General features: G+C 38.7%; 1 protein-coding gene across 12 annotated transcripts in view; it reads right to left on the minus strand.

The window, feature by feature from the left end:
• Fam135a (family with sequence similarity 135 member A) overlaps positions 1-12,814 on the minus strand; it is a 105,460-nt gene extending 92,646 nt beyond the window's left edge. For 3 of the 12 annotated variants that reach the window (XM_074080312.1, XM_074080287.1, XM_074080281.1), the window contains exons 1-2: positions 12,531-12,814; positions 10,958-11,046 (exon numbers count right to left, since the gene is read on the minus strand). In XM_074080312.1, coding sequence (XP_073936413.1) covers positions 10,958-11,026 — 69 coding nt within the window. In that variant the 5' untranslated portion in view covers positions 11,027-11,046; positions 12,531-12,814. Of the gene's footprint in view, positions 1-10,957; positions 11,047-12,530 lie in introns of those variants that run through there. The other 9 variants (XM_074080369.1, XM_074080365.1, XM_074080329.1 and 6 more) reach the window with 7 other exon arrangements.
• Between the last annotated feature and the right edge of the window lie 384 nt (positions 12,815-13,198).

The following is a 13,198-nucleotide window of genomic DNA, read 5'->3' on the forward strand; positions in this document are numbered from 1 at the left end:
CAAACAGTATAAGCCTATTATTAATTTTTAAAATACAGAACTCATCTTTTTTTACTAGCTCAGAGTAAAACAAGTAATTCTCAAAATTTCATGTATGTGTGTTTATATGCATTTATATGCATGTATGTGCATAAATGAGCCATTTAAAATATTTTGACAAGATTGACTATGCTATAGGTTTCTCATGTTTCAAAAATTGCTTAAATAAAAAAAAATCTTTTGCCTTTGCTATAATCAGGTTAAGTACCAAAAACGTTAAGATGAGGACTATGTTCACTCTTCAATAGATATTTTCCTTCTCTCCATCATAAGCATTTAGACCTTGCCGACTTTCAAAGCAATTTTCAACTTTAATAATCACATTAATAACAACCAATGTAGATCACAACAATGCTATCTTTATAGAAGACATTCTTCATCTCATGGAAATAACACTGTCTCAGACAGTTTACTTATACTTTCTTGTGTGACTGGTTTAAACATGCTCTGGTTGTGAACCTGAGTCAAGTCTGCTCAAGTCTCCACACCTTAACTTCCTCAGATATAAAACAGGTGTTCATTCAAACATTTGTTGAACACCTACTGTGGGCTAGGGATTACAAAGTATAGCTCAGTTCCTGATGCAGAGAGCTAACAACCAAGAGAAAGAGATAAATATGCTAGGTATAGCACAATGGTTAGGATTTGAGACTCAGATCCAACATTTTGGTATTTGTCTTCCTCATGTCTGCATGTTTACATTCCCTTAGATTAGGCTCAGATCCCTTAGATAGGCTTAAGATTTGATACTCAGGTCTAATTTGCCTTCCTTTCCTCATGTCTACATTCCCTTTAGGCACACAGCACCCCAATCACCTAAACTACTAAGTCAATGATAAGAAACAGAAATAAATTTTATTCTCACTGGAGCTCTTTTCATTTTTGGATCCCTCTTATAGCAGGTTGATCTTTAATACAGAAATGAGTATCAAAATTAGGTTACAGCTATAACAAAATCCTAAATAAAATATGGGTCAACAGCTTAGTAATTATGCACCAGGCATATTTATTATACATTAATATTAATATAATATTAATATATTATTATGAGGAGAAAAACAACTGATAAAACTGTTGTCTACAATAACTTGCAGAACCGGGTGTCTATAAAAAGTCTATAGTCCCTGGAAAAGTAGATGTGAAGAAAAGTACCACAACTATGGTTGTGTTGGTGGTTCTTTGCTATGTTTACCTTGGCAAGCATTGGTTAGTTAGTAAGCATAGAAGGAAATAAGAGAGCAAAATGCAAGGCCTTGCAGCCAACTACTGCTATACCCCACGTCAAGATTAGTACCTTTCTCAAAGGAATTCTAATACTTTTTGACAAAACATAGGGATTCAGCCCCATGGTTGAGATTAGGTAAGGATGCTGCCATCCACACAATACCTATTGTTTCATCTAGTTTTAAGACCTTGGGCATTAAAACAAGGGATGAAGATGCACCTCATTAAGATAAAGCCAATAAAATGTGTTGGGTGCAGAAAGAGAAGTAAATAAGACTACATCCAGAAAAGAATTTAAGTGTAGTTTAGTTACTGGCACATAGAGCTGAATGAAGACAAACGTTTTTTTTTTTTCAGCACAAGGGGTTGAGCTCAGGGCCTTATGCTTGCTAAGCAGGCACTCTATCACTTGAGCCACTCTGCCAACCCCAAAATCTTATTATGTTTTTTACAGAATTGTATTTGGTAAAGAAATTTTAGCCTAACATTTAAAAAAAAAAAAAAAACAACTGTTTTCCTGCCAGGTGCCAGTGGCTCATGCTTGTAATGCTAGCTACTCAGGAGGCAGAGATCAGGAGGATCATGGTTCCAAGCCAGCCTGGGCAAATAGTTCACAAGACCCTATCTTGAGAAAACCATTCACAAAAAAGGGCTGGTGGAGTGGCTCAAGGTATAGGCCCTGAGTTCAAGCCCCAGTATGAGTGATTCACCACAAAATGTTGGGTATGTGTGGGAGGGATGAAGGCAGAGCAGATAACTGTTTTGTTTACAGATAATAGGACTTGCAGATCTAACAGAAAAGTACTGTATCTCCCAGGGAGCTTGGATTTATACAAGCGGATGGCCCCTTGGCTGTTTCCTTGGGGAAGGGAGGCTGGTTTCAATAGGATACACATGGATATTTGTCTAGCTATATCTGTGGTACACTGCTTGTCATTTCCATTTTTTCTCCTCCCTAGCCAAATGGTCACCCAGCCTGAGACTTCATTTCCCAACTTCTCTTATGCCAAGTGAGTCTACCCCAGGAATGTGATCAAGAGATCCCACCCATGGAATATAAACTTTAGTGATACATGGAAGATTTGCCTCACTTGTTTATTCATTTTGCCTTTGTTTTATTTTTGGTTTGTTTTGGCAGCACTGGGGTTGGAACTCAGGGCTTCACACTTACGCTCTACTGCTTGAGCCACGCCTCCAGCCCTTTTTTTTCTGGTCTTAATGGTCTGCACGGAAATACTCCTATTTTGTAATTCCTGCTGGAGCTGGGGTGACAGGTGTACAACCCAGCTATTGGCTAACATTTTGCCCAGGCTGGCCTGGAGGTCTTCCCAATCTTAGCCTGTCAAGTAGCAAGGATTATAGGTATAAGCCACTGGCTCCCTGCCTTTGTTTTTTTATAGGCTGAACTACCTTATAGACAGTGACCTAGTTTTGATCACATGAATTAGAGAATGGTAAAAGGACAGAAGGATTCTGGGTTCCTGAATGTTTTACCTGCCTAGACTGCTAAGACTTTTATGTCTTTTCACTCATTGACACCAGAAATACAACCAATCTATTCCACACTATCTGATCTTCAATACCTTCTCTGACTTCATCTCCTACCACAATGCTCATTCCAAGTACACGTGCTTCCTTTCTCTATGTATCTATACAGATATATAGATATATAGATATATATCTATATATCTATATATAGTCTTGCCTTAGGATCCTTGCACTCATTGTTTCCTGAACACTCTTCCCCTTCATATATTCACATGACTCACTCCTTTACCTCCTTTTGGTCTTGACTCAAATACCAACTTCTCAATTAGGCCTTTCCTGCTCACACTATCTAAAATAGTAACTGCTCCTGGCATAACCTGTCTTTCCTCCTTTATTTTTTTCCTAAGCAGTTATCTTCATCTAACACATTAAAATTTTTACTTATTATTCTTTTTTTTCTTTCTCCCCCACCCCCCACTTGAGACAGGGTCTTACTGTGTGGCCCAGGCTGGCTTTGAACACCTGATCCTCCTGCCTCAACCTCCTGAGTGCTGGGATTACAGGCATGAACCACCACCACTGGCCTTATTATTCTTTACTGTATGTCTTTTGTATATATGTTATCTCTGTGAAGGCAGAAAATTCTAGTTAATCTGTGCACTGATAAATTCCTACTGCCAGACATACGGTAGGGACTTAATATTTAAGGAATATTTAATACACTAACATTAATAACCCCATAAATATTAGCTATTAATTATTTTTCTCCTATATAAACCAGATCAATTTGGAAAAGGGAATTACCTTGATATACTGAAAACAGAGATGTGCATGAATAAATTTTGATGATAAAATTTCTTTATCAGTAGTTCTTCAGTTATCTCCATCCTTACTCTCATATCCTGCTATGCTTTTTGTTTTATTATGGCTATCTAGTTTTCCTTAAATCCTTCCTTTCTTACAGAATACCCTCTAAATAGAAACCTGCAACTAATATAATATTATATACAAACATAAGCACGTATAGATAAATAAATGTGCTAATAAATCACTGTGACTTTCATTACCTTCCCCAAAACAACAGAAATGTTTTTATTTTTATATACTGTTAGAAGAAAAAATTCAAAGATGGGATGCAGAGACAGAACTTTTTCAAGGACTGTCTGAGTTAAAGGAGAGCTGTCTGATTTTTTTCTTTTGGTCATAAACTAATCTTTATCCACCCACAGAAAGCAAAGCTACTGCTACTTTGGCGCTAATCAAGGATTTTTAAGTCTTCAAGATGAAGTTGGGAGACATTTTTCTAAAGGTGAAATCTTAATTTTAAATACTGCAACTAATTAACCAATCAACCACCACCACCAACAACAACAAATTTACATGTACTTCAAATCAAAGTTCAACCACAGAGCAAATTCATTCTGTGGTCTAACAGTTTGAAATTTCAGTCTTATTCTTATGCCACAGATAAGCCAAAAAATCGTGTCTATCTTCTCTCAAGAACTAGTGAAGTTGTCTGGGCACAGTAGCTTATATCCATATTCCCAGCTACTCCAGGTTTCAGCTACTTGGGAAGCAGAGAGCGTAAGACAGCAGTTAGAGGCCAGCCCTGAGCAAAGTTAGCCAGCAACCCTTTCTAAAAAACAAACTAAAAATGCAAATGACTTGGGGCGCGTGGATCAAGTGTTTTCCAACAAGTGTGAATCTGAGTTCAAACTCCAGCGCCACTAAAAAGTTGTTGCTGAAAGGACTCCTTTCCTTTTTACTCTGATGATACATGGGAGACCCCATGTCAAGGAACTTTCTGTAACCACCAGAGTTTCAGAGCCTTCCTGCATAGTGTCTTGACTGGCTCACAACCCATCACTTTAATCTGAGCCTCTGAAGTTATCAGAATCTGACCTACTCTATAGGGTAAAGCTGACTTACCCTGGACTAAATCATTCATTCTTCAGGACATAGTAAACCAGTCTAAAATCGAATAATCTGGAGGTCAGTCAAAAGGGACCACTAACACATAATCCAGTGGAGCAAACTACGAGCTCCAATCCAAGATACCAGTGGGGAACCCCAAATATGATATAACTCCAATACTAAATGAGAAACTTATGCCAAATACTCTTAAAGATAGTAAGAGTATCAAACTGTCAATCAAACTAATAGGGTGAAAGAACTAATTTTCTTGTAATGTCTCAGGAAAAGTTAGCTTTCTCTCAAAGAAAGTTATTCTTAGTATTCTAGAGCTGCTCTGTCCAACACAGAGGCCACAATCAACAAGTGGCTATTCAAAAATTAAAATGTGACTAGTGTGACTGAGGAACTGAAGTTTTATTTTATTTAATTTTAAATTAATTTAAATACAATACTGAAGTAATGTATTTTTCCATTAAACATTGATAGGATATTTTACTTTAATCATTAAAAAAAAAGTAGAGAACTAGGGCTAGAGGAGTGGTTCAAGTAGTAGAGCGCTTGCTCAGGAAATGTTAAGGCGCTGAGTTCAAACCTAGGTACTACCAAAAATCAAAATGAAACAAAAAGTAGAGAACTAAAAAAAGGCAGTGTACTAACAGATATGCTGCGAGTATAAAGTATACAATGGATTTCAAAGACTTAATAAAAAAGCAATGTAAATACTTCACTGATGTTTTCTATATGGATCACATCTTGAATATTTGGGATACATGGGGTTAAATTATCTTCAAAATAATTTTACCTGTTTAAATTTTTTTTAAATGTGGTTACTAGAAAAATTTAAATTACATGTCTCACATATTCTACTAGATAGCATAGCCTAGAAATACCAAGCTCTCCCTTTAACTGCTAGTGTGTATGGTAACTACCCCAGAAATAAACCACATATAGCTTCTAAGACTACAAGGATAACTACTTCCATCAGATCATCTGAGAGACATCTAGTACCTACAAAGGAGAGCCTGGACATGGATACTGGGAAAAATGTGGGCAATACTCCAACACCATCCACAGTGATCCTAAAATACCACCCTAAATTCAGTCAGAAACCATTAACACTTCAGAACCTAAAAGAGGATATGGAAACACCTGAAACTAAGAGGCACAGCTCACAGGTCCCTCAAGAGGGACTGGAAACCACAGAGGATATTCACTTCCTCTCACAGAAAACAAGGAATAGTCCTGACTCTTCAACTATGTGACCACTGATGCCCTAAGTTTTTGTTTTGTTTTTTTTAAACTAAGGTAGAGGGAAAAGGAGTTGAACAAATGGGAGATTCCAGGCCTCCTTGTCAACCTAAAGAATAAAAAACCAAATACATTCAGAGCATATAATACTGATAATCCAAATAATGATGCTCAAAAGATACCACCTGTAAGAAAAATATCTCCTATGAACCAATTTACCTTTATAAAACTCCCTTTGAAAAGCCCTTTTTTGCCAACAGATATCATTTCTCCTTATGTATGGCATATTCACTTTTTCTTCTGGCCTTAGGAAAAAGTTCAGTTTTTTTCAGCTGATTACTAGTTAACATACTAAGCTCGGATTTGGAGCCATCTTTTGTACAAAAAATATATACGCCTTAACACGTGCATATGCAATATAGTGCAAGGATCACATTATGATACACATGGAAAGTAGTACTAAATAAAGGAACAAACGATTGACATTCAACTAGATGAAGGCCTCACACTGTAACAGGATAGATAGGTGGGAACTGTAATTGAGATTTAGGATAAGGAACCAATGGAGAGAAGAATATTTGATGTATGTAGTTAAATAGGCATATGATGGAAACAGATAAATTTTGTAGTTTGAGGTGTTAAACCAATGCATTCGATAGAGCTAGTCAAAATTTTGTGTTGATTTTTTTTTTAGGCCTCTCTAAAAGAATAATTAGAAAGCTTACAGTCTAAAGAATGATGTTCTCTTGTAAGTAACAATGAATTTTTACAATAGTCATGTCTGTACCAGACCAAGGAGAGTAGGAAGTTAGGTATCTTGGTGGAAGGCGTACTCATCTTCTACTTTCCTAAGACCCACTCACCTAGGACACAGTAGAACTATAATTCACATAAGGCTCTTTGATCTAATCTTCACCAGTCAGGCCATAAGCAATAAACTGAAGACAATCAAAAGAAAAACCAAAGCTGGGTGCTGGTGGTTTACACCTGTAATTCTAGCTACTCGGAAGGCTGAAATTTGGAGGACCGTGGTTCAAGGCAGGCCCAAGCAAATAGTTTGGGAAGCTTTATCTTCAAAATTACCAGAGGAAAATGGACTGGAGGCATGGCTCAAGTAGTAGAGTGCCTGCTTTGCAATCGCAAGGTGCTGAGTTCAAACTCCATTCCACCAAAAAAACAAAACAAAACAAAAAAAACCTGAATAAAAAAACTAGCATAGCTGTTCAAAATTTGTTGGTGTATCAACTCTTGCAGCAGCGGCTTTAATTACATTATCTTATTTAATTCTCCTGAAAGTTTGAAAGCACTATTATTTCTCCATTTTATAGGTGAGGAAACTAAGGAGCAGAAAGTTTACAAACTTATTCAAGGTCACATAGCAAAGAAATAATACAAAAGATGCCTAACTCATTCAAACATGTTAAACTCCATGGCCACCACTAGCACCTGCAAAATTCTAAAATCCACACCTGAAAGGCTGTAATGATCATCAAGCCATGAGCTACCAAAAGAAAGGCTGAAATCAGAATTCAATGCTAATGAAAAAAATTACACTTAATGAACAATATTCAATATCCCATGTAATTAACAGTATTTCCTAAGTATGAAATCCTCAAATTTCCCATACCCCACAGCCATTTTTAAAGGTAACTTTAATTCCAATTTCTTTAAAATTTGTGTTCAAATAATTCTTTATTAACAGGGAAATACATTGTTAATAATTTTAGAACTGACCTTTACATTAATAAGTAAGCATTCTCACTGGGTGCAGGTGGCCCACACCTGTAATCCTAGCTACTTGGGAGGCTTGAGATTAGGAGGATGGAAGTTCGAGGCTAGCATGGGCAAATAGTTCCGGATGCCCCATGTCCAAAATAACCAGAGCAAAATGGACTGAAGATATGACTCAAGTGGTAGAGCACTTGCTTTGCAAGAGCAAAGCCCTGAGTTCAAACCCCAGTCCCGCTAAAAAAAAAAAAAAAAAAAATTAAGTGATCTCAAAAAATAGAACTAATGCTAGAAAACTGTGTTAAAACAATAAAAGACCAATAAAAACAATTTTTAAACACAATACAGAAGGAACCATAGTACTTGTTTGAGAGTATTTCCATGGCTCATTAACTATATGAGAATGAAATAAAGAAAGAGAGAAAGAACTTGTAAGAACTTTCATTGCTTCTAATGTGACACTTAATGAAAGCCACTTACAATGTTATTTGGACAAAGGGAAAATAGGATTTAATTTATTAAAAACAGTTCATACAAACTTTTTAGGGACATATCTATGTTATAAAACCTGCCAGTAACATAAGATAGAATGCCTTTGAATATGCTTAGAATGGCCAGAATTGCCAAAACCTAGTTATCCTCCTAATAGGAAAAGAACCATAATAATTATCTAGTTCTGGGATCCTCTCAGCAATACTCAAAATATTTCTTCTTACTAGTTATCTCAATAGAAAACAAAGCTCTAAGCCTGAAAAGAATTATAACCTTCTTTCTAAAAAATATTCTGAAGAAACAAACAATATTTTCTTGATACTCTATGCTTTGTTTTCTTTATTCTACTAGTGACTTTGACATCAGACACACCAGAATTCTAATTTAGACTACCTAAACCTCAGTTTTCTCAAATGGAATAGTATGTGTAATTTCCAGCTCAAAAGTAAGGCTTAAAAGATAATATACACAAGGCACACGCATGGCATTCAGTGCTCAATAAATAGTTGATATTGATTTAATTTTATCACACTCTTTATTTATTGCACAAATAAATTCCAATTGCATGGCTTGAAAACATCATCACCTATAGGTCAGAGGACCTTAAAAGGAGAAGGACTGCCTCCAACTCAACTCCAATTAGTATCTTTAGGTCTTAGGGAAAAAAATACTTCAACTATCTACTCAAAGAACTTTTTCTACTGATTTCCCTCATAACTAACATTTCCATGGCTCACTCTGCATGAGGACTATATCAGAATTCTTCTTCCAAAATGGGACCCCTCAAAGCATTTTCATTTTGTTGTTATTATATGTTGACAGAATGGTTATTAATTTTACATAAAGGGGCTGGAGATAGCCTACATTTTAACCTTATCCACCTGAGGAAAACAAAACTAATTTTATGCCTTAAACCTGAGTGTGGATTAGAATAGTCTAAAAATCTGGGGTTCTCAATTCCAAAACCCAAAAGTGATGGTAAAAGATATGAAGGCTTCCACGGTCTTAAATCGTGATTGACAATAATCCCTGACTTTGTTCCTTAGACATCTACAGACAGCAGTATTCCTAAAATAAGCCTCTGACTTACTAGCAATTAATTTGAAGCAATCAAAGAGTGGGTGTTCTAGTTAACACTGCTCTAAAAGCAATCATGAATTTTGCACTTGCATTCTGTAAGGCATATTCAAGGGGATTCAAAAATTCTAAACTAATTGTAGTTCAGATAAAATTAAGAATTATAGCAAAGGGATATTTAATAAAACTTAGTAGAAATGTTCCAGCCTACTATCAATAAATTTCTATATAAACAACATACTTTAAGAATACTTTCCGTATTCTGAATGGTCTGAAGATTTAATCCCGTATTAGGAAATATGCTATAATTTTCTCAGAATGATTTCTTGGTTGAGAGAGAGTATGTAAGGTTTGTTTCAACAAAACAAGAACTGTATAAGGGATTATTCAAGTAGGAGTTATCTTTTAATGGTAGAATATGCTCGACACCTTTATTTTCTGTTAACAGAGATTAATTTCTGTTTTAAATTTAACATGTCATTGATAAAACCAAGTATGTATGTGTTAAAAACTGCCAATCTTTAAAATGCTAAAATCCACTTGGAGTTGCTTTACTGTATTCCTTCTGAAAAACCTGTTATCTGCCTGACAACTTGTGCTATGTAACTTTTCTGAAAAACTACCAGGTCCATTGAAGAATGTTCTATGTTACCATTCCGCTTCTCATTCCTATCTATTTCTAAATCTTCCTGATGAGTAACTCATAAAACAAAACAAAACAAAAAATCCCTACTCACTTCAAATTTATCTGCCCATCTGCATTCATTTACTTAAATAAGCATTATATAAGTAGTTTTTGATATCTAGAATCAAAACAAAGGAAATCTCTGTTCCTCCTATTCCTTAAATAATCCCCCTGCCTCCCTGCCACCCCACAGGCACACTCTCAAGGGTCTATATTTACAGAAAACAGTGAAAATACAGAAAATAAAGATGGTAAACAATGATATAACTCACAGCGCCTTTCATTATCAACTCCTGGCAAACAAGGATATATCTGTTTCACATACTGAATGCTGCAGTGTCTGCTTCACTATATGTGAACATTAATCTAGACTGGTCCATAGTTCACTAGCATTCTACTAGATTTCTCATAGAGATCTGAAATTTAAAGTTTCCGCTTGAACTTAATGGATTTAAGTAATCATCCTCTTACTATACAGACTAAAATTAGAGAGACAAAAACTAAGTATTTATATGGTAATTTTTGTGGTGGCCCTAAGCATGTTTAAATGATTAGGGCTTGCTAATGGGAAATTACTGGGTGGCCACCTTTATTACCCACGTTTTACAGGTGGAGACACTGAGGTGTAGAGGGTAAGTGGCTTCAACTAATGTCAGGAGTCAACATCAAATCTTTTGACATTTAGTCTTGTGCCTGTTGAATACCATAAATCCTTATTTTAATATCTAAGAGCACAAATCAACTCACTACACTAGTAAGAATTTACAGATTATTTTTTAAAGTGAATATTTACTTAAAAAGACTTGTCTTTAAGGAGCACAAGCTTCTTTAGAAACTGTAGTTCTCTATTTGTATTTGAAAAATCATTAGAGAAAGAAATAAAAGCTGAGGAGTTCTTCAGTTCATACCAAACACAGTAATTGCTGGGTCTTCTCAAAGTAGTGTGGTTTAATGACACCAGACCCTTCTACTATTACCTCTAAATACTTTGAGTAAGGAACTACACTTTTTTGTCTTGGTATTCCCCTGCTTAAAATAGAATCAAAAAAACTTAATTCCTACCTGACATAGATAACATAAAGAAGAATTTACTGTTTGTGGGCTGCTTTGAGATTCCAGAATGAAATACATAATCCAGCTGATCTTCAACCCTAGAATAAAGGCAAACTTCACTGAAAATAATCGCTTCAGCAGATGCCTCCAAAATAAGATACTACACCATTATTTACAGAAAAAGAAATATTTTTCAAATCAAATCTTGATCAGAATGAAATAGGGGAAAATTTTTCCAAACCTGTTCAGAAAGTTCTTTTGTCCAATTCGAAAATGTAATACTTCTATTCCCATGCATTTCTCCTTCAGTAGGCATACTAATTCTTAAGTTAGCAAAACCTGTCTGCATTTTAAAGAGAACAGTGACACCTGGGAAAATAATACAACCCATTGCAATGCTAGTGTATAACATACCAAACTGATAGTAGATTTTATAAAGCAAATTTTGTTAAAATTTCATTTAAAATTAATTCTTGAACAACTGTATTTACTGGAAGACAATAAAATCCCCAAAGTTTAAGAGCTTGTTTGTGGATCAACCTTTAACAAATACCACGAAGCCTAAGCTGGAATGACAAGTAAATATATGTCTTAAAAATTAAAGCTTCGACCAGTAATACTGTCACTCTTTTGATGGTATTTCCAGCTGGTGAAGGAAGATGAAGCAATTTTATTAAATTGGAAGGTGGACCTTAGTTCAGCTTAAGTATCGATCGGACACCTAGCTTTAAGAAAGCAGAAGAGACTACAAAAGCATGTTAGAACAATTCGGGGATTTAATAAGAAGTAAAACGAATGGGTCCATGTTAAGAGGCTCGATCTAAACAAATAGAAAAAAAAGTTTTAGACGAAAAAAGAAAAAAAATCAAGATTGGAGACTAGAGATGGGTCCAGGACGGACAAGGATGGAAGACAGGGGCCACTGGACGGAAAGCCACGAAGCAGAGCACGAAAGAAGAGCTAAGGCCTCCGGGGGAGGGGGAGGTGGGGCAGGAATGAACTCCAGCGCAAAGCGATGCTTAAAGACAGAAAAGAAAATCAGCGACTAACAAAGGAGAGGGAAGATGCAGAACCAAGAGGAGGAAAACAGCGGTGACGGTGAGACGCCGTGGGCGACGGCACGGAGCTGGGAAGGGAGGCTGACACAGTCGGCACAAGGGAAGAACCCGAGGGCGGGCACCGCGCCTCGGCGCCGGGCACCGGGCGAGGCGGCGCGTGGGCGCGGGGTCCAGGCAGACCCGCAGGGGCGCGGGAGCACGCGGCGACTGGCGGAGCCGGGGCGAGGGCCGGTGAGGGAGGGACACCGAAGCACAAGGCTCGGGGAAGGCCGGCCGAGGGCGCGGCGGGGCCGGCAGCGTCGCGGACCCGGCCTCCGGGAGATCGCCCTACTCCGCGTCCCCACCGACCTTCAGCGGGCCTGGGACCCGGCTCCACCGCGGGGCACCCGAGGCCGGAGCGGACGGGTGAGCGAGGGACGACGAGAAGGAGGCCGCTTCCTGCCTGGCCCCTGGGAAAAGGGCTCGCAGGGAGGGGTCGCGGTGGCGCGAGTCGGAGGGGCCGGAGCCGACACTTAGGGGCTCACCTCTTAAGCCTCTCGGCCTCTTCCCCCTCCTGTCGGATGGAGGAGCTCTGACTCCAGCTGGAAGAAGACGGCCCTACCCGGCTCAGCACCATCCCGCCCCGGGCCCATTCACATCGCCATCGCAGCCGCCGCAACCACCGCAGCCGAGAAGCGGGTTCGTCACCGCCGCCCGGCTCCTGGCCCAGCGCCGCCTGCGAGCATGCGCAGTCGCCTCAGTCCCGAGGGAGCCCGGACCAGCCAGCGATACCTGCGATCAACAGGTCCCCGGCCTCGCAGCCCCGCCCCCGGATTTTCTCACCTCCCTCCTCCTCCCCCGGCCTCTTCCCTCCCTCTTTGAGAATAGGCTCCGCCCCTCTCGAGCCTCGCGCCCCGCCCCTCAGGAGCCTGAGCCGGGACTCCCGCTCCGGCGCCAACTGAGATTTCTGGATTTGTTCGCCCTACCCAGATCCCACAACCCATGTTCCCGCGAGAGTGGGAGGATTGCGTCAATAAAACGCGCGTCGGCCAGGGGTTTTAGGGAACTGCTATGAAGGCTGGTGGAGAACAGCGAGCCAGAAGAGGGCACAGAGGAATGCTAACACTAGCGGTTTTTCCTCGCGTCATTCTTTCTGCTTTTTTTCTCTTCATCCTCTTTATAGTCCCGGATCCCTGAGCTACTCAGTTTTTGC

This window comes from Castor canadensis, chromosome 1 (assembly GCF_047511655.1).
Source record: "Castor canadensis chromosome 1, mCasCan1.hap1v2, whole genome shotgun sequence".
Taxonomy (NCBI): domain Eukaryota; kingdom Metazoa; phylum Chordata; class Mammalia; order Rodentia; family Castoridae; genus Castor; species Castor canadensis.